The sequence below is a fragment of the Colias eurytheme genome, chromosome 9, assembly GCF_061535395.1.
Source record: "Colias eurytheme isolate Ceu_HAF_F1 chromosome 9, ilColEury1 Martin Lab GWU primary, whole genome shotgun sequence".
In the NCBI taxonomy this organism is placed as follows: domain Eukaryota; kingdom Metazoa; phylum Arthropoda; class Insecta; order Lepidoptera; family Pieridae; genus Colias; species Colias eurytheme.
In genome coordinates this window covers 3,197,280-3,218,875 of record NC_142988.1, presented here as the reverse complement: position 1 = coordinate 3,218,875, position 21,596 = coordinate 3,197,280, and the positions used below count along the sequence as shown (strand labels likewise).

The window sequence follows — 21,596 nt, the reverse complement described above, 5'->3', positions numbered from 1 at the left end:
TTAATTCAGTTAAATTTACAATTTATAAATTCTTTGGGAGCATATTGTAAACTGTTTCTGCAAATATTTATTTAGAAATTGTTTTTAAAATGGAATCCAGAATGATTAATTTGTTGTGCTTCTGAATTCTGATTATCAATGATTATTAATTAGTTTTACAAGAATGCAAAATACCTATGTGCAAAATTATTACAGATTTGGTCTTATTATTTCCGTTTTATCTGTTCTCTAATTTAAATTTTAAAAAGTCCACATTTCCAAAAAAGGTGTTTGGCCGCGTTTCCATCTGCAAGAAAACTTCCGCAAGAAATGTCCGACTGTCCGACAGTCTGTCTGACAGCAGCTTTGTATAGATACCATAGACTATGAGATACAGATAATAAATTTAAGCAAAGAGTTAATACATCTGCCATCAGCCAGTAAAACGCCCGCCATTCTTGTTTGCTGTCAAAAGAGAAGCTTTGCCTAATGTCGTGAAATATTCATTTATTCGTTTTTTAAAGCGTAGTTGTCCAGTTCTCTTAGTTTTTAATGTTTTATTATAAAAATCATCATGTCTAACATATCGCTTGATAAAGAAACATTTTATCGGCGCATGAAAAGGCTGTACGCAGCGTGGAAGGTGTGTATCAATAACCACAATAAGTTCTTATGTGCCGTGTTCGCATCAACTTTTCTGATTAATTTAACGTTTATAGGCTGCAGCAGCGGATTCCAAAAGTGAAGATGCATTGGCTAAAGTTGATTGCTTGGTTTCCTGCGTTGGAGTCGACGAAGATACACTTTATAGCAAGTCGACTGCTTTACAGGTTTGAATACGAAAACATGTAATGCGCTTAAATCATACCTACAGTCCTGTACTTGTATTATTTTATACTTGTCATTATAATTTTACAGACTTGGCTATTTGGATATGAGCTACCAGACACAATTACTGTACTCACAGAGCAAAGCATGTGTTTTCTTGCAAGTAAGAAGAAAATAGAATTTCTAAGACAAATTGAAAATGGAAAAGAAGAAACAGATCTACCTCCAGTAAAATTATTAATAAGAGACAGAGTAAGTCATTGCTTTTGTTATGGAATATTTATAATAATCCTAATTAGAAAGTTTTTCTTTGTATACAGAATTCTATAAGCATTATCTATTATCAGATTAGTATTATCCCTGTAATAAGACTTATAGTTTAACTTTTCTGTTTTTTCTTTCTTTAACAACTATAATGAAATAAATATTTTTATTTCTATCAAAAACCATTTACTTTTTCTTCTAGAATGACAAAGATAAGGAAAATTTTAGTAAACTAGTACAAGAGATTAAAAAATCAAAATCAGGTAAGACTCTCGGAGTATTTGCCAAAGATAATTATCCTGGTGAATTTTGTGAAAGCTGGAAAGGAGTCATGAAGTCGGAAAAGTTTGAGAATGTTGATGTAAGTTCATCCGTTGCCCTTTTGATGGCGCCAAAGGAAGACCCAGAGGTTATAACAATAAAAAAGGCTTGCTTGGTCACTGTGGATGTCTTTACTAAGTACTTGAAGGATCAAATTATGGAAATTATTGATTCAGATAAGGTGAGATTTCGTTACTATTAATAATTCAGTTACTGATCATTTTAATTATTACTTGATCATCACCCCTATTGTGTGAGTGTCTTAACAATAAACATATAACAATCAATCTTCCAATATAATGTTAAAGTAAGCTCCTCTGTATTTGCTTATTTTAAAATATGTTTTTTGTACTTTCAGAAAGTAAAACATTCAAAATTAGCGGAAGGCGTAGAAGCGGCAATATCAGACAAAAAGTATGTAACTGGGGTGGACACTAGCCAAGTGGACATGTGCTATCCACCCATCATACAGTCTGGTGGCAATTACAGCTTAAAGTTTAGTGCTGTATCGGACAAGAATCACTTGCACTTTGGGGCTATAGTGTGCTCACTGGGTGCAAGATACAAATCCTACTGCTCAAATATAGTTCGTACATTATTGGTCAATCCCACGGATGAAATACAAAGCAATTACAACTTTCTCGTCAATATGGAAGAGGAGGTGATGAAAAGTTTAGTAGCTGGGGCTAAGCTGTCTTCGGTTTATGAAGCCGGCTTAGCATTGGCTAAGAAGGAAAAACCAGAACTTGTTGATAATTTGACTAAGACATTTGGGTATGTATTTATAGTATATGAATGCTGAATGATGCAATCAATCAATAGTATGTTCTTCATATTTTATAGGTTATCTTTTAAAACCGTTTGAAAATGTGTTTTATTTTTAATTTTGTAGGTTCGCAATGGGTATCGAATTTCGTGAGAGCTCCATTGTAATTGGACCCAAAACGTCAATTGTTGCTAAGAAAGGAATGGTGTTCAACATCAATATTGGTTTAGCAAACTTGACGAATAAGGGTGCGTCTGATAAAGAAGGCAAGGTAAACACGAGTTAATGAATGAATTGATTTATATTTTACTGTTATTTTTAATGCACTCCATCTTATAGATATTTTTAATAAAAAAACATTACATTACCGTTACACTAACAGCTATAGACATTAATTTGTTTAAAAAAAAGTATTGAGAAAATTGTGTTTCATTTAAAATCTAAAGAAATGATTCAAGATTATTTTTTACTGGACATTAATAATTTTCAGACATATGCCCTGTTCATCGGTGACACAGTGCTAGTGAATGAGGAACAGCCTGCATCACTATTAACACAATCCAAGAAGAAAATCAAGAACATTGGTATCTTCCTCAAAGATGATGACGAGGAAGAAGAAGAAGAGAAGGAGAATAAGACTGAAATACTCGGTAAGTGATCTGCCCCCCTAGACAAGTGGCTTTCTATTAGCGTAAAGTTCAATAGAATAGATTATGAATGTATGAGATTGACGTTTGATTACAACGACGACGACGATTGAATACGTCAATCTCATACATTCATAATCTATTCTATTGAACTTACCGCTAATAGAAAGCTCTTATTTATGTGATTTTTTAATTCATACTCGGGAAATTTTAAGGCAATCTATTTATATGAAATACTTAACACTGCACTAATCTTTTGCATTGAACCTTGACTCATTTTAAAGATTATGAAAGTAATCTTGTTATTAGAAATAATTGTCTATGTTCTAGGTTTATTATGCAAATTAATAGTTTAATTTACCTGTTTAGTAAACAATTTCAAATAGATGGTCTTAAATATCCCATCATTTTTCATCTTTCATTGAATTAACTTTTATTAATATAATAGACTATTATTGTACAGTTACTACAAACAGAAAAAAGTTTATTAATGAAATGAGCATTCTTAGTGTTCCTTTAATATTATATTAGCATCTTCGATCATTTTTTATTAGTGTTTTGCATACATATATTATTTATTATATCAATGTAGCAGTGGTGTTCAAATAAAAAATAGTCATTTTGCTTCAATAAATTAACTATATAATGTAAGTTTATCATATGAACATGTTTTATTGATCTAAGATGCTTGTCTTTCAAGTATCTCTACCATATGGGGTGTCAAAATTAATCAATAATTGATTGCTCAGGAATATTGTGTTTATATTGTGTGTTTTCTTTTATTTTATGATGCTGTAAAAATGGAATGTGCTCTAAATTACACAATTAATTCACATGCTATCATGGATGGATAGAAAATGGAGGTGAGTTGTTTTAAAATAATATGCTGCATGAGTCAAAGCCGAGTTTTTTGTTTTGTTTGTCTAAACATAAAATTTTGATAGCAACTTTATGAATCACCAACCTTTGTTGAAAAGGTGTACTTTTTCATTCACAAATGAACTTACTCACAGCCAAATATTGACTTAATCACTCAACTTGTTCAAATACTATCCAGATTTGTTTGTAAACAATATTTTACAATATAAACTAATTTTAGGAAGAGGCAAAAGAACTGCAGTCATCGAATCGAAACTGCGTACGGAACATTCCTCAGAAGAAAAACGTAAGGAGCATCAAAGAGAACTGGCTATAGCGCTCAATGAAAAGGCAAAGGAACGTCTGGCGAAACAGTCCAGTGGAAAGGAAGGGGAAAAGATAAGGAAAAGCACTGTTTCATACAAAAATATCAGCCAAATGCCGAACGTGAGCGAAGTTAAAGAATTGAAGTTATATGTTGGTAAGAATACTAAAAAACATAATTAAATTTAAGTAAAAATGTCTTCAAAATAATATGTTTTTGTGTTTTCGTCTTTCAGATCGGAAATACGAAACAGTAATCCTGCCAATATTTGGAGTACCAGTGCCATTCCATATTTCAACGATAAAAAATATCTCCCAATCAGTGGAAGGCGACTACACTTACTTGAGAATAAACTTCTTTCACCCTGGTGCCACTATGGGCAGGAATGAGGGGGGAAATTATGCTCAACCTGATGCTACTTTTGTTAAAGAAGTGTATGTAATGTTTAAAATATTAATATTCGCGACATTTAACACTTGAGCGACCATTCTCAATGTACCAGAAATAATAATTGAGTTGGAAAGAAACTTATATTTTATATTGATTTTGACATTAAATAACTATGACTAAATTTTCTGTAACATTTTAATTTACAGAACATACCGAAGTACAAACACAAAAGAACCAGGCGAAATATCGCCGCCATCTGCAAATCTCAACACTGGTTTCCGTCTAATTAAGGAGGTTCAAAAGAAATTCAAAACGCGTGAAGCGGAAGAGAGGGAAAAGGAAGATTTAGTTAAACAAGATACTCTAGTTCTCTCTCAGAGTAAAGGCAACCCGAAACTTAAAGATCTGTACATAAGGCCCAATATAGTTACTAAGAGAATGAGTGGCTCACTCGAGGCACATTCAAACGGTTTTAGATTCACGTCAGTTAGAGGAGACAAAGTGGACATACTGTATAATAATATTAAAAACGCATTCTTCCAACCCTGTGATGGTGAAATGATTATATTGTTGCACTTCCATTTAAAACACGCTATAATGTTTGGTAAGCATTCAGAATATTCTACCATCCTAAATACCTTAGATTTCATACATTCCCTATATTCATGCAAGTGAAAAAAATATTTCTAAAAACCCTAATAAGACTTCACTTCTCTGTTAATAATGTGTCAAGTCTATAATATAAAAAAAATACGTGTGGCACTCGGGGACTGCCGCGGTAAAGCTATTGCATAGCATGCCTTCAAGCCACACCTCCGAGCCCGTCGGAGTGGGGAGCGTGAGGTTTTTTCGTTACGGAATTTCTCGATTCGGTCCCCGCGCTCAAGGCCCGCGATAGAAGCTATGCAATAGCTTAAAAGTAACCTAAAGTGTAACTTAATGTATTACTATAAATAAAAGCAAATAATGCAAATCTTAACTTCTATAAACAATTCAATCAGGTAAAAAGAAGCATGTGGACGTCCAATTCTACACAGAAGTGGGTGAAATAACCACAGATCTCGGCAAGCACCAACACATGCACGACCGGGACGATCTTGCGGCTGAACAGAGTGAACGGGAATTGAGACACAAACTGAAGGTCGCTTTCAAGAGCTTTTGTGAAAGGGTGGAGAACATGACTAAGCAAGAGGTGGAGTTTGATACGCCTTTCAGGTAGGATTTGATAGATTTGGCTGTATGTTTTGAAACTAATGTTAATTAATAGCTGTGTTTTACCTGAAAATAAAACACATATTAAATACTTACCTATATTTGAAGCTTACTTCATTGAGAAGGCACCTAGCTTTTTCCGCCTATTCTTCCCTCTCTTTCCGTTGTATGTATGCTATCTCTCTCGCACACCTCTCCACCAGGTGGCGGGGCGCACGATAATGTCGGGCGCTGGATGTTTTTCATTGAGTCGAAATCCACAACAGGTGGACGTTAAGTGTAAGCTTCAAATATAGGTAAGTATTTAATATGTGTTTTATTTTCAGGTAAAACACAGCTATTAAACACTTGACCGTAATTTGAAGCTTACTTCATTGAGACCTGCTTGTTACCCACCTGGTGTACAATATATGGACGCCAATGTGAATTTGAATACATAAGTAATTACTTATTTCTTTATTTGAAAGAGTAAGGTGTGCAGATAGTATACCTACCAATAAATCACACAAATTTTTATATTATATAATATATTAACAATCCCAGATGAAAATTTAATCAAATAAGAACCAAAAAGTTAATCATAATGATTAAAAGTATTAGAACTTATGAGATTGGTTCAAGCGTACCTTAGTTAACCTTTTGGGCTTGAAAAGTTAAAGTTACTACAATTTTCACTATCTTTAGCGTAAATCTGCGAAAGCGCCAGTAACGACTTTCAATTACGCATTTAGATGTTACTTACAAAATGAAGCAACAGCTGATCCCGACGAGGCAAAAATACCTCAAACTCAAACCTTTATTTATTCAATTAGAACTCTGTAGAAGCACAATTGAATTATCTTAACATAGAATTACCACCTGTCTCAACTCACACAGTTTTAACCCAACCTGCTACAAACAGACAAGAAGAGAACTTGGTCCTTACTTTTGGGGTCAGAAATAAATTTAAAAGGTCACCCCTTGAATAAGGCAATAAAAATATCAAAACAGGTAAACGGTTTTAATTATAATACAGATTTTTAACATCCAACCAAACCGTGCGGTATCTATTAATGTTTAGAGCCAACGCCACCAATCATAATCTAAACATGGCTAGTACTTTCAGTACAATGCATGAATTATTTATTTAAAACTGATAGGTCATAAACTCTGTACTGGAAACAAATATACTGAACTTCTGAACTTAAGAGACTAAAATGATAAGGAGCTTATCTGTGTCCCAAAACTGCAATTACTACAGCCAAGTACGTTACTTTTAATCAATTCGGTTTTAAGATATAATTATGATTTACATCAGAACTTATATACCGAAAGCCTCGGGACTACATAACGTGACTTATCTTCTTATACTTATATAAAAATGAATCGCAAAATGTGTTGGTAAGCGCATAACTCGAGAACGGCTGAACCGATTTCGATAATTCTTTTTATATTCCTTGAAGTACGAGGATGGTTTTTATGTAGAGAAAACGTAAGTACCACGAGCGAAGCCGGGACGGACCGCTAGTTTATAATAATAGTGTTTGTGCACAACACTAGGCAGTCAACAGCTATATGAACGTCAGATAGGAAAAGAGCCAAATTTATCCAGTCAGTAACAAAGGATTTTAACTATAGTTACTTTATTCTAATTCAACCAACTACTACTAGCTACTCCGTATGTCTTTTGACGACGGAGGCAAATAGGATTTTTATTCCAACTATATCATTTGATATTTTGAAAATGTACTCCACATTTTCATACCGTCAGAGTCATTTTGCAGATTATAGTGGTGCAGCACTGAACACTGTCTATTAGGTGGCTGATGCTGCTGACCGGGCCTTCAGTTCCGCTTTCCAGAATACCTTCACCCTTCTAGGTGTTACTACTACTGAAATAGCGGTACTCTATCGCGTCGTTCAGGTCTCTAACTGACTAGGATTTCTCATATTATCGTAACAACCCTTGCTCGTTCTAACGAGGATAAATTATCGCCAAGGAATTCTGCTGCAGGATAATGGCAAGAGAGATTATAAGCTTAACTATGCATTATTATGTTAAGGAATATGGTGGGTTTTGAATACTATCGTCGTCTGAAAGTATCTCCTTTCGATTAACTGCATTAAGGATGCAGATCTGATCCCATCTTTGTTCCGTAGGAATGCTACGACAGTCTAAACGTTACACTGAACAAAGAAAATTGCCCTGAATATAGTCGGTTGTTCCAACATCCGTAATATGGCTAGCCTAAGGTTAGTTATCCCTTGATTGTAACTGCTACCAATGGAGGCATTGCTCTTGTGTTGTCCACAGTTGTGCGAGTGCAAAAATGAAGAACTGAGCTCGTGGGGAGCTATGTCGAATGAATCTGTGTTAAGATTATGACAGTATAGGACAGTTAGCTGTGGATGCGAAGACAGGACATTACTTTATTCATCCGTAAACACGCGAGGCAGCCACGGACAGCGATATAGCAAGAACTAAACTAGCAAAGTTTAGTTCGCTTACCAGACTTTGTCATGTTTTAAATGCAGTATATCCTCTGAATAGCATTGCATTTATGACTATTGATAAACTTAATTCACCCGTAAACACGAGAAGCAGGCACGGATAGCGATATAGCAAGAACTAAACCAGCAAAGTTTAGTTCGCTTACCAGACTTATATTTTAAAAGCCGAATAGCCTGTACATTTCATTTATGCCCCCCCCCCCCCTCAAAGCAAAGAAATGAGAAGTCATTTGGCAGAGCTTTCTCGTTAAGGGTAGGGGTTCCAAGTAATATCTAATAATAAGAGGCTTTTGTTTGGAAAGATTGACTTTCCGTTATTTATCCTCTATCCTATGTAACTCAACAGTCAGTATTCTCAGCATTCGTTGAGTACTTAAACGTTTTACGTTAATAGTTGTATATAACTTTATTATACAATATAATAATCCTGGTGGGATGACAAAAAACTTGTCTAACAAACGATTATCCTAATCCCTCAGCGATTTATTGTTTGAGCCCCGAAGAAAAATCTCATGGGTGCAATAATGAGGTCAAATGGGTTGAAAAACGAGTCAAATAAATTGCCTACAAGACCGGGCAACTAAAATAGGCCTATGAGAGGTCAACTATACGTAATCAATCGTCATTTGTTACATTCAATCGCTTTGCGATTAAAAAATCTCTTCCGATGTTTGTATATGAAAATTGGTCGGCTAGTGCCATTTAATTACGATACCAAACATACCGTTGACACAAGGCTTGGTGACAATCCTCGAAACCACCGCCACAAATCATCTGCGAGATGATATTTGATCCGACTCGCCTTCCTTTGTTGTGATTAGGCTTTGCATTGGTAAATACAATTTGTTCAATTCCAATTTCCATAATTGGTAAACCAATGGTGGTTTCCTGATTCCTGAAGCGTAAACTTTTAGGATACGAAGTATCAATTTCATGCGCCCATTATTTGACGTATCTAACCTTTATTGTATTTATTAGGTCATTTACTATACTGCCCACTGTGAAGTAGATTTCAAAACCTTTTTCTACCTACCTTAGAAGAGTGAAGATCCGATACGGTCATATCACTTCTTTCGTGGGTCCTCGTTGACAAAAGCAAATATCTATGATCATTTTAATGATCAATCCTTTGTATATTTGCACCAATCGCCATTAAAGCCCCGCGAGGGCTGATATATATTTGCACCATTTCCCCGTGGGGACGGTTGTTATCAAAGCCCCGCGAAGGCTGATATATATTTGCACCATGTCTCCGTGAGGTACTGTTGTAATCAAAGCCCCGCGAGGGCTGATTTATATTTGCACCATTTCTCCATGAGGGACGGTTGTAATCAAAGCCCCGCGAGGGCTGATATATATTCGCACCAGCTTTTCCGTGAGGGACGATTGTAATCAAAGCCCCGCGAGGGCCGATATATATTTACACCATTTCCCTGCGAGCGACAGCTGCGCGAGGGATGTTTGTAACTTGAAATAAGTAGGGCCTGCCAAAAAATGCTTAAGAGACACCCTGCGAGGGTGAATTTGACCTGGCTAACCCCTGCGAGGAGTAGTGGCCACATTTATGTATTCTGCTTCGAGCAAGAATACACCTTAGTGCTAATATAAAAATAGCAGTAAATAATCATTTAAATAATATAGCAATTAACAAGGTCCTTTAACTTATTTTCCAATGTTAGCGACATTTAATAAATTCATAATTCAAATCAATTCACTAAATTTTAAAATGAACTTCGATTCATATTTATTTTTGTTCATGCAATCGATGTAACATTTAGTTGCTTTATATCCGTTAACATTCCTTACGAACGCAACCATACCGTCGTAGGACGTTATATTTAATTGCACAAAATAATCTCCACTCACCCGCAATTTTTTACTTTTTGTCAAGGTGTACAAGTTTATAATATTATTCTAAAACGTTAGAAGTGAATTGTAAATCCTTTGAAATAAGTGTATCTAAATCTAATTTATATTAAGATATCTCGATAATTATTATACGATAACCCTTTCAGCACAAGTTCAGTAAACCAAAGAATTTAATTGTAAAATTTTTTGGTACTTACTCGTTTTAACAAAAAAGTTGCATCATTTGAACATAGGAAACGTAATTTTCAATCAAATTAGCCGTGTGTAATATGTCTATTTTCACATAAAAACGGATCAGAATAATACTCATAAAAGGACACGTATAGACTACGGATAGTTTTGAATGTGTGGAACATTCATGGTACGTATCTACTATACATGAGCGAATTCCATCATTATTCAGTTGAGCGGTAACTCCCGTACGATTTATAAAATAATATCACAACGTGTTCTGACATGTCGTGACTTCTTGGAGCTGACTCATCTCGTTCGATAATTTTTAGTAATAAACTATGATAGGAATTCCGAACCGTTCCTAGCGATAACGACAATGTAATAAAGTCGTAGCAATGGATTGTATGCCTGTAAAGCTTTGAGTTGGCTCATATCCATACTAAGTATTAATTGTAATTTTTCCACGAAAAATTCACTTGTACCCTTGTAATAAAAACAAATTATTAAAAATGAAATAAAATATTAAAAATATCTATATACAAGAGAGGGTATTTGATATATCTAGTAATATCAAATAATCACAAAAGTAATATTAACGATTCGAGTAAAGCCGAACGGTAACACCGTTAAAATAGCTTTACTCACAGTATTAAAAATTCAAATATTAATTAGTACATATTGCATAATGAAATATTTCAAAAGAAAAGTTACTATTTCAAGTAAAATGTAACGGTTGTATCGTTAATTTTAAATATCTTTATTCATGCTATTAAGTATTTAAGCATATTGAAAAATAAACTATTGCTGAAGGATTCATTAAAAACCTCAGCATTTTAAATAAAGTCCAACGATTATACCGTTGACTTTAAAGATTTTTACTCATTTTTAAGTAAAATATTATTAGAATAGATGTAAAAATAACTCACTGTACCGATCCGACGGGATACACTTTTTAACACTTTTAGCACTTGCTTTAAGCAATACTTAATACTTAATAGCACCAAGGTTGTAGTCTTGTAGACAACCTTCTCGCGGCGGAAGCTAGACGCCAATGAAAAACATCCAGCGCCCGACATTATCGTGCGCCCCGCCACCTGGTGGAGAGGTGTGCGAGAGAGATAGCATACATACAACGGAAAGAATAGGCGGAAAAAGCTAGGTGCCTTCTCAATGAAGTAAGCTTCAAATTACGGTCAAGTGTTTAATATTCTCTGGACAATGATTGAGATGTGAATTGTGTCTTTGTTAAGTTATTAACATAAATAATCTGTGGTATTTGGTAAAAAATTTTGAGTTTGTAGTTGAAACTCTTTTCATAAGTGATCTTTTGATGACAAATAAATAAATAAATTTTACCATATCTATTTAAAGGGTACTTGAGTATGTTGTGCATGTTTAATTTTATCAAAATACTACAATTCAAACTGTTAAATTAATTCCACTCTATCATTCAATTCCTTAACTTTCGCAAAATATCTGAAATTCGTTATCATGTTTGACGAAATTTTTACAAATTTGCAGAGAGCTAGGATTCCCTGGAGCGCCATTCCGCAGCACAGTACTCCTCCAGCCAACCTCTGGAGCCCTAGTGAACCTCACAGAATGGCCACCATTTGTCATAGCATTAGAAGATGTAGAACTGGTCCACTTTGAGAGAGTACAATTCCACTTAAAGAACTTCGACATGGTGTTCGTGTTTAAGGATTACGCTAAGAAGGTCGCTATGGTTAACGCCGTGCCTATGAACATGCTGGACCATGTTAAGGAGTGGCTTAAGTGAGTTTTTAGGTTGTATGTAAATAATTATATATTATGTTTCTAGAACTTAAATTTTGGAATTTTTTATCTTAATAAAAGAAATTAAATTTTTAACAAGACAAATTTTATGAGTGTTAAATTTTATCTCATATTATGTCTAGTATTTATCTCTGAAAGTTTTAATGAAACTAACTTTTACTAAGTACATAATGAATTATATGTAATGTTTATTTTCACAGCTCATGCGACATCCGATACTCAGAAGGTATACAGTCTCTCAACTGGACAAAAGTAATGAAGACAATCACAGACGATATTGAAGGATTCTTCGACAATGGCGGATGGTCTTTCCTCGATCCTGAATCAGACGCTGAGAATGAGCAACATGTAAAGTTTTTATTGCTTACTAGCTTTCCGCCCGCGGCTTCGCGCGCTTTGTCTAAAACATAATAAATTATATACTAAAACTATTCACTATCTACACTCTATCTATTAAAAAAAACCGCATCAAAATCCGTTGCGTAGTTTTAAAGGCGTACATAGGGACAAAGGGACAGAGAAAGTGACTTTGTTTTATACTATGTAGTGATATTATATTATTCTATAGCAATCATTGACATACAATAAACAACTAGACGCACAATCACGCTTAAAGATTGCCCGAATCAAAACTCTGCCCAACACGCGTAGGCAGACTTATCTAATGGACGCCACAAAATTCTTTGAAATTTTCTTGCTACCAAATAAGATGTTTATTTCAATGAATGTTTTATACAACGCAACTATGAAATATTGTGACGCCCATTGGCGACGGCGGTTTTGAGTGTCTAGTTTTTAAAAATAGATCAATTCAATCAAATAATAATATATTTTCTTAGTTCACTGCAATTTAATTGTCTATGTTTGATTTCAAAGTAACTGTTTTCTCATGTCCATATAGTTAGTTATTTACAATCACAAACTTGTTGTAAATATTGCAATGCTATGGATTTGTAAAAGGCTTAGAGAACATATTTAATTAACTCTTAAATTAAATCGTTTAATCTTATATTATATAAATGAATGTGTTGGTAAGCGCATAACTCGAGAACGGCTGAACCGATTTCGATAATTCTTTTTTTTATATTCCTTGAAGTACGAGGATGGTTCTTATGTAGAGAAAACGTAAACATGTACCACGGGCGAAGCCGGGGCGGACCGCTAGTAAATAATAACTTTTATTTCAGGACGAAGAATCGGAAGAAGAAGATGACGCGTACGAGCCGACAGATGCAGAATCGGAAGAAGAATCTGAAGACGACTCGGAGTATGACTCTGAGGCGTCTGATGCGTCTGAGGGATCGGGTGATAGTGATGGTTAGTGTGGTAGAATTACCTTTCGTTGTAACGATTTTTACTTGCAATCCATTCTATGTTTTACGATATGGTACGCAATATGTGTAATGGGCGTATATTACAATTTACGTCATTATAAATCTGTGTTAAATACCATAACAACTGTAACACATGTTCACTTTATTTGTGCAATGTTTCTTTCAAAAGAAACTACTGTATTGTAATTGATAGATAAAGCGAATATGCTTCAGTGAAATATGACATAAAATGTTAATTCACAGAATTTGCATTTTAATTATTATAATGAACATTTTACTTCACATCTATATTCAACCATTTACAGAAGAAGACGAAGAATCCGGCAAGGACTGGTCAGATCTCGAGCGGGAAGCTGCGGAGGAAGACAAAAAGGAGCGCACCTTCGACAGAGGAGAGGACTTCGATCGCAAACGAAAGGGCGGTATGGATAGACCGCGGTTCGACGACTCTAAGAAGAGCAAACACGACAAACATGATAAACACGACAAGAGCGATAAACACCATAAAAGCTCCAGCTCGCACAAGAGTTCCAGTTCGAATCACAAGAGCAGTTCCAATCATAAGAGTCCATCAAAGCATAGTAGTAGCAGGTGAGATTTGTGTGCATAGATGTAACAGCTTATGAGCTTTTTTCCTCAAACCTATATTCTCCAACTCTGAATCATAAAAAATTATTTCAAAAATAAATATAGACTAAAATTCGTTCTGTTGTTTCTTGAATTTAAACACCAACTACCTACATTTTAAAATATGTGGATTAACTGTTCGCCAATATGCTTATATTGTGTATTGAAGAATTTGTATCTTAAGATCTGTTATAACTTTTCACTTAAAAACACTATTACTATCGCAGTCCATCAAAGAACCGCGACAAGCACCACAAGTCGTCACACTCGAGCGACCGCAAGTCGCATCACGACCGGCGCTCCAACGGCGACAAGAAGCACGACCACAAGTCGCACAAGCGCTCGCGCGACGACAGCCGAGACCACGACCGCACGCCCAAGAAGTCCAAGTGAGTAGTGTTTGTGATCTGTGGTTAGTTTAATATCGAGGTAATTCTTATTTTTGACGTGACAACGTTTTATAATTCGATAGAGCCGGCTTCACGCACGAAAAAACATGACTCATGCGGCGTTACCTCGCTCTGAGGCGTTCCATGTAAGGCTTGAAGTGCAAGCGAGAGCGCGCAACGAGCGACAAAGAAGCACAATCGGTCTTAACGTTGTCACGTTCAACTATCGTCAGTAAACCGACTTTACAGACAACCAATTTTTTTCATACAATGTAATAGACCGGGAGATACTGACAGAAAATTTCGAGTCATTTGTAACAGGATGGCGCGGGCGGTTCTACAGGGGTCTTAGTACGCAATGACAAAAAGAAAAACGATGGTGTGAACGCTGGTACCGTAGGCTTAGTCGCGTGGGCGTTAGTCGAACTCGTCGGAAAAATAGCGAAGTCAAACGATTTGTAACACAAAAATTTTAGAATTTACCGATAGCCCGTAAAAAAAAAAGGAGTAGGCGGTAGTGTCATGCCATACTTTTCCGGTGTGACTTACAGCCCGCCGTACCGACGCGAATGTGTTGATTTAAAAAAAAACAATTCAACCATTTGTACCAGGCTAACTTTTGCACAGGTAACCATCGTCGTGCAGCCATTTACGAAAATCGCCATGCCATACTTTTCGGACGATTCCAAATGGTCGCCATACCGCCGAAAATCTGCAAATTTTTTTTTTCGCCGAACCATTTGTAACACCCTAAATTTTTTTTTCAACAACTCCTGAATGATTATAAATAGAAGTGTGATAATGCCATACCTGTGGGAGGTGGCGAATGTGTATAAGATTTTTTTTTATTGTATGATTTTATTCGTATTTTGAACGATTTGTAACAGTATGGCATTAATCTTTCCTATAAGTTTGAGGTTCAACAAATATAAATACAAAATTTCAAAGATCTAGGTGGTAGAAATCTTCACTTCTATAAATTAATAATAAATTTATTTATGAAGTATGGCAGCACTTTTTCCCCCTACAAGAAGTATGGCAAATATAATAATGGTCACATTTTATCAAATACTCTCCAAAAATCTAAATGCAATACTGGTACAAAAAGTTTGGCGAAAAAAAAAATTTTTGCATATTTTCGGCGGTATGGCGACCATTTGGAATCGTCCAAAAAGTATGGTATGGTGATTTTCGTAAATGGCTAGACGACGATGGTTACCTGTGCAAAAGTTAGCCTGGTACAAATGGTTGAATTGTTTTTTTTTAAATCAACACATTTGTGTCGGTATGGCGGGCTGTAAGTCACACCGGAAAAGTATGGCATGACAGTACCGCCTACTTCTTTTTTATGGGCTATCGGTAAATTCTAAAATTTTTGTGTTACAAATCGTTTGACTTTCGCTATTTTTACGACGAGTTCGACTAACGCCCACGCGACTAAACCGCCGGTACCAGTGTTCACACCATCGTTTTTCTTTTTGTCATTGCGTACTAAGACCCCTGTAGAACCGCCATCCTGTTACAAATGACTCGAAATTTTGTGTCAGTATCTCCCGGTCTATAAACAAGTGGCAATGTGTGATAGGTTGAAAGGAATCCTAGTTATTATTGGTTGGTTCTTTCCTAATTTATCTTATAAAGTGTGTTCTTATGTAAAATGTAGTGTGTTAATAAAGTTGGTAATAAAGATTTGCAAAATTCTTACCAAAGCTATTGCGAAAAAAAAAAACACTTCCATGTTTATTAGTATGAATGTAAACTAATTTTGTTTTTGTTTGTTTTCAGGAAATAAGATGTCTGAAGAATGTTACTTATTATGTTTGATCAATGGGTTTTTGTTACTGCACAGAACTCCATTTTATTGCATTTTGTTAAACATTACTTGTCACCCACTGTCCGTCTGTTAGATGTTCAAATCATTGTCTGATTGTTTTGTATGTATGTAGATTAATTTTAATTCCATGTCTAACTGTAATTTAAATTATAAACACAAATGAATAAATTTAAGGATTTATTAAACGCTGTATTTTATTTGCCGTCCTGATTCATAAATTAAAATGACTACAATGTATCAACAACATCAAAAAATATAACTTACAATCTCGTGGATCGATTTATCTTACACAAGCTCTATAAATAAAATCACAAACTGACATTGTACATTATTTACAGAAAAAAAAGTCTACTATTATATTCTAAGATCCAGTGCTTTTCATAAGTTCTGAGTAAATTTTCATACAATAACTATTGTAATAGTGGAAATTTAGAATAGGCTGTGACTTCTGTTGATATAACAGGATTAATAAATAATAAACACTACTAGGATTCGTTCTGAACCTCTAATTAAAGCTATGTTAAAATAAACATTTTAGACAGCATAAACATTGGACTTGAAAATAATTATCATTTCAAAAGAATTTTCAAAGTATTCTAAATCAAAGCTTACGTCTAACATCCAAACAACATCAAGGAAGTCGCAACCTTTATCGATTAGTGAATAGCACTGGATCATTAAACTATGTTTTAATAGAAAAACATCATTTATCATTCAGCCTCTTGCGCGGCGACAACCGGTCCACGTGGCAACACTGTGATGCGTTTTGTCTCTGGTAACTTCACTTCCGGTTTTTGTAATTCATTTTCCTGCGAATCAGCAGAGCTCCAATATTTCTTATTGACAAGCATAAGTAACATAAGTGCTGGTAAATGTATTAACGAAAATCTGAACAGTTTTCTTGAACTACCGCTATCAGATTTTTTGTAGAATTGCCAGGCTGAAAAAAATAATAAAAATTAATACAAGATTTCATAATCAAATTTATATATAGAAATCACAAGAATGAAAAAATCTTAATAATATATATGGCTTACCTAAGTACGAAAAGTATATATTTAATGGTAAAGATTCGGCCGCAAACCACATGTTGGTAACACCAAGATAGGGCGCCGCAAGACACGTCGCTGTTATTACAGCCGTATGCCGTAGAGCCACTCTTCTGCATAATGCTGAAATAATTAAAATGGCCAGTTTTTACATTATAGGAACCTTACAATAAAAGCATAATATAAAATAACATTTTTTAATAAGATATTTTTTTTATATTAGCATAACAAAAAAGGTAACTAATCATATTAGAATCAATAAAAATAAATATATTTTAATCTCTATTTAAATCATCGAATTTAGAAAACTTATTTCCCAAAAATTATGAATAAAACCATACCAGGATCAGTAACCGCCATCATCCTATACCCCGCTCTCGAGTAGTCTGGCCTCAGGTTCCACGACAGAGCGTTGAAGTGGGGAAACTGCCACGAATACAGTATAATGCCGAGTACTAACGCGCCCATGTCCAGCGAGCCTGAACACCCCGCCCAACCCATTAGAGGGGGGATCGCACCAACTGGAATTGAGAAATTAATTTTATTATGAAAATAATTTTAAATAAATGCTGTTTTTGATGCCTCATGGATGAGTTTACTTAGAATATTACTTTGAAGTTGCAACAACAATTGGGAATGACTTAGTCATAGTCCTCAGATTACTGTTACAGTTAACAATATAAAAATAATTATTCGATTTTTTTTGTTGGATATAGTTTCGTTTTTTTTTGTAATTATTAAGGGATATACCTATTTTACTTATGATGATAAAAACAGACAGGAAACACAACAACATAAAAATCATATCACTTTACGATAAAATTTAAAATTACAAGAGGAACTTACCTACAGATCCTAACCACGTATTTAATATGGACATTCTTTTCATAGGCGTATATATAGAGGTATAAAGCACCAAGTTCGCTGCACCCAACGCCGCAGTGAGAGGGTTTACTCCTAGATAGAGGATACCGAGCCCCGTCGCGCTAGTTACTGCTGCGAAACCAATTGCGTGCGCTGGCCTGAAATAATGTTTATTTTTTAAGGATTATTATAAAAAGAAATTGTTTACGAAAAAATACTGTACAAGTCAAATTTGTTGAGGAATTTTTGTAAACTCTAATTTATTTTATTGAAATAACTGCATTTAAGTTTGTATAGACAATATTCTATACGTTATATTATTCATCACTAGCGGTCCGCCCCGGCTTCGCCCGTGGTACATGTTTACGTTTTCTCTACATAAGAACCATCCTCGTACTTCAAGGAATATAATAAAAAAAGAATTATCGAAATCGGTTCAGCCGTTCTCGAGTTATGCGCTTACCAACACATTTTGCGATTCATTTTTATATATAAGATAAGATTATTATCTAAGCTTGCAATATACAATACAACAGAAAAAAAGTTGTCACTAACAATCAAAGTTTTAGACAAATAAATCATAAAAATTCCTTACTCCAACAGTCCCTTCACAAGCACCCTATTCTTAGTTCTCGACATCTGAGCATCAAATGGTACTTCATGGTACTGATTTATGGAATTGGCCGCAGAACTGACGAGCCCTGTGCCTACTGCACAGAGGGCGAATGTCGTGAGCTCGAACGGCGCGGGCGCTAGGGCGTAGCCCGCCATTGATGTCATTACTACTAATGCTGAAATAAACAAAATAATATATTTTTATTTAAAAAAATATAAAATAGTCTCAGTCATCAATTAATTACTTGTTGAGAGTTATTCATGACTAGCTGCTCCGCGCGGTTTCACCCCCGTGGCTCCACTCCTGTTGCCCGTAGCGTGATGAAATATAGCCTATAACCTTCCTCGATAAATGGGCTATCTAACACCGAAAGAATTTTTCAAATCGGACCGGTAGTTCCCGAGATTAGTGCGTTCAAACAAACAAACTCTTCAGCTTTATAATATTAGTATAGATAAATATAATAAATTCCTTAATGTAACAAGGTCCCAAATAAAAATATTATTTGAAATTTCATGTAAATGTATATTTATTGCATTTCTTTTAAATAAAGTTGTGACTGATATTATATATTTTTCATTTGGATGCAAATGTGGATTAATGAACTGATAGAGAGATAGTAAAATTCTATAAATATAATAAATATTGTATGCCATATTTAAACTTACAAGTTAGACGAAACTTCGACAGCATCATACAATATTGGACTAAGTTATTCTTAACATCATGGGTCGGAGTCTCCTTCCACACTCTAGTATCTTGAGGAACATTTTTACTTTTCTTTTTGGTAACTGCGGGCTGTGTTTGGCTTGTCAACGGTAAATTACTGCTAAGGTGGTGTGTTGTTGATATTCTAGCGATATTGGTTTGTTGTCCATTCTGAAATTATATTCATATTTTATAATAATAATAGCATATGTATAGCATTACATCTTCAAAATTCAAATGTTTGTAAACTAAATAAACTTAATTTAATAAAAATATGATGTAAATACTTACACCAATTTTTAATAGCACTGATTTCGGTGAAAGGTCTTTTACACCAGTTTTAAAATATAAAGTACAGCGTATAAGCTTAAGATAGGTCATGGTAAGGAATTTGTATATTTGTTTTCCTTTTAGGTTAACATCCTGTAATTACAAAATTTTAAATTAATTATAAAGGATAATAGTCTGATAATATTTAAAACTAATCAAGTAGGGGTTTCCTAGTATCAGTACAAAAGTCAATTCAAATAAATTAAAAAATAAATAAATAAATAAATAAATAAATATCATAGGACATTATTACACAAATCGACCTAGTCCCACAGTAAGCTCAATTAAGGCTTGTGTTGTGGGTACTAGGCGACGATAAATATAATATTTAATAAATACATATATAGATAATAACACCCAGACCCAAGAACAAATAATTGAGTTCATCACACAAATATTTGCCCTGACCGGGGATCGAACCCGGGACCGTCGGCTCAGTAGGCAGTTACTTTACCACTGCGCCAACCGCGTCGTCAAATGTTAAAAAATTAATAAATGTTACATAATTGCGCAATGTTTGAAAACATAGGTTGGAATGTTTGTTGTAAACTGCACGTCAAAATGTTTTTGATAAGAATTGTCCTTAATTAATAGATAGCTATATAAATAATATGCCTACTAGATGTATAAATATTTTCATTAATAAGTATATTAATTATTAGAGAAGAAACAATCGTTAGGGAAGTAAACTAAAATAATAAAAAACATATACATACCTGACCACTGATTTTATAATCAAGGTAGTAACTTAATAGTTATATGTGTTTCACTATAATAATAATCGATATTATTATATCGAATTATATTTGAATTATAGGTTATTTTGTTGCCCTGTAGGCCTTACAGCCCCAAGGACGACGTTTTAAAATGTGACATTCTCAGGTGACATTTGAGTTTTGACGTAACATACGTCAGTCGGCCTCTCTGTCTACGGTCGGCCTACTTTGTCTTTGACACAAAAAAATTGTCTATGATTGATGAATGACTAGAAATTCTAATAATTATTTAATTAATTTTTTTAAATGGGGTTTTTATTACTTGATAATTATCGTGCATTTGGAAACTTTTCTCCTACCTATCTTCAGATTTCCTATCGTATCCACACATTTACAAGGGTTTCATAAATTTACGTAGAAAATGTGTAAATGTGATTTCCTATTCTGGCAACAATTTTTTTTTTGTTTTTATTTTGATTCAATTCGAGATTGGAATACGGAAGTGGTTGTTGGTGTGCTAAGTTGTCTGTTGCAAATTACACGACTCAACAAAAAAAATTTCGTTCTTTGTCCTAAAGTTTATACTATTATTTTCCAGTTAGTTATGCACAAAAACGAAAAGAAAATACCTTTTTTCGGTATAAAGTTTGCTTTTGTGATAGTTATAATAATAATACTAATTTTTCAATTTTTTCATAAATTTTAATTGATTTTAATATTTTTAAAAAGACCGCGCGGTGAGAGTGGGATATTACGTTTACACTGTGCCGCTAGATGGCACCCGAGTGATAAACAAAAACAACCATCAGGTATTATTTACAAGCCCAGAATAACTTAAAATGTCGTCACGAAAGTGCAAATACGATGCTGATGCATTTTGTTTTATATGTGGTCAATTTATTAAAGTTCGAGACGTGAAATATGAACTAAAGACATCTCACGTTCTCTGTGAAGCCTATGAAGCATATTTTGACTGTCCTGTACGGAATCAAGATAAGCCATGGGCTCCACATGTTGCTTGTAGATATTGTAAAAGGTGTTTGGAAGGAAAGGCAAATTCCAATTACAAATTTTAAGGCCATGGGCTGCAGGATGTCATTAAAAGTACATATGCTGCATGCTCATTTGGATAAATTTAAAAACAATATGGGAGCCTATTCCGAAGAGCAAAGAGAACGTTTCCATCAGGACATCATGAATTTTGTACAA

The 21,596-nt window shown here is 34.5% G+C and overlaps 2 protein-coding genes across 2 annotated transcripts; one reads left to right on the top strand and one right to left on the bottom strand.

Annotated features, from left to right (window-relative positions):
* The first annotated feature begins 417 nt into the window (after nt 1-417).
* Nucleotides 418-14,274, top strand: dre4 (SPT16 homolog, facilitates chromatin remodeling subunit dre4). The gene is made up of 17 exons (XM_090105027.1): nt 418-622; nt 699-809; nt 898-1,059; nt 1,274-1,573; nt 1,751-2,166; nt 2,285-2,429; nt 2,649-2,808; nt 3,660-3,668; nt 3,905-4,144; nt 4,224-4,422; nt 4,585-4,982; nt 5,380-5,593; nt 11,645-11,899; nt 12,121-12,268; nt 13,108-13,237; nt 13,560-13,845; nt 14,109-14,274. Exons 1-17 carry the CDS (start codon nt 554-556, stop codon nt 14,272-14,274), a joined length of 3,408 nt encoding a protein of 1,135 aa, XP_089961153.1. The 5' UTR covers nt 418-553.
* A 1,994-nt stretch (nt 14,275-16,268) lies between these two features.
* Cox10 (Cytochrome c oxidase assembly factor 10) lies at nt 16,269-20,539 on the bottom strand. The gene is made up of 8 exons (XM_090105026.1): nt 20,388-20,539; nt 19,633-19,764; nt 19,302-19,512; nt 18,613-18,808; nt 18,000-18,175; nt 17,495-17,674; nt 17,142-17,276; nt 16,269-17,044 (listed from the first exon to the last, which is right to left on the bottom strand). The coding sequence occupies exons 2-8, from the start codon at nt 19,720-19,722 to the stop codon at nt 16,815-16,817; spliced, it is 1,218 nt and encodes a 405-aa protein (XP_089961152.1). The 5' UTR covers nt 19,723-19,764; nt 20,388-20,539; the 3' UTR covers nt 16,269-16,814.
* Between the last annotated feature and the right edge of the window lie 1,057 nt (nt 20,540-21,596).

Excerpts from the sequence above, each read along its gene's own strand:
- dre4 (XM_090105027.1), top strand. The coding sequence starts at position 554 with ATGTCTAACATATCGCTTGATAAAGAAACATTTTATCGGCGCATGAAA. Across the intron at positions 2,430-2,648 it reads CGTCTGATAAAGAAGGCAAG|ACATATGCCCTGTTCATCGG; the intron begins GTAAACACGAGT and ends AATAATTTTCAG. Across the intron at positions 11,900-12,120 it reads CATGTTAAGGAGTGGCTTAA|CTCATGCGACATCCGATACT; the intron begins GTGAGTTTTTAG and ends TTATTTTCACAG.
- Cox10 (XM_090105026.1), bottom strand. The coding sequence starts at position 19,722 with ATGACCTATCTTAAGCTTATACGCTGTACTTTATATTTTAAAACTGGT. Across the intron at positions 18,809-19,301 it reads GTCGAAGTTTCGTCTAACTT|CATTAGTAGTAATGACATCA; the intron begins GTAAGTTTAAAT and ends TGTTTATTTCAG. Across the intron at positions 18,176-18,612 it reads CTTGTGAAGGGACTGTTGGA|GCCAGCGCACGCAATTGGTT; the intron begins GTAAGGAATTTT and ends ACATTATTTCAG.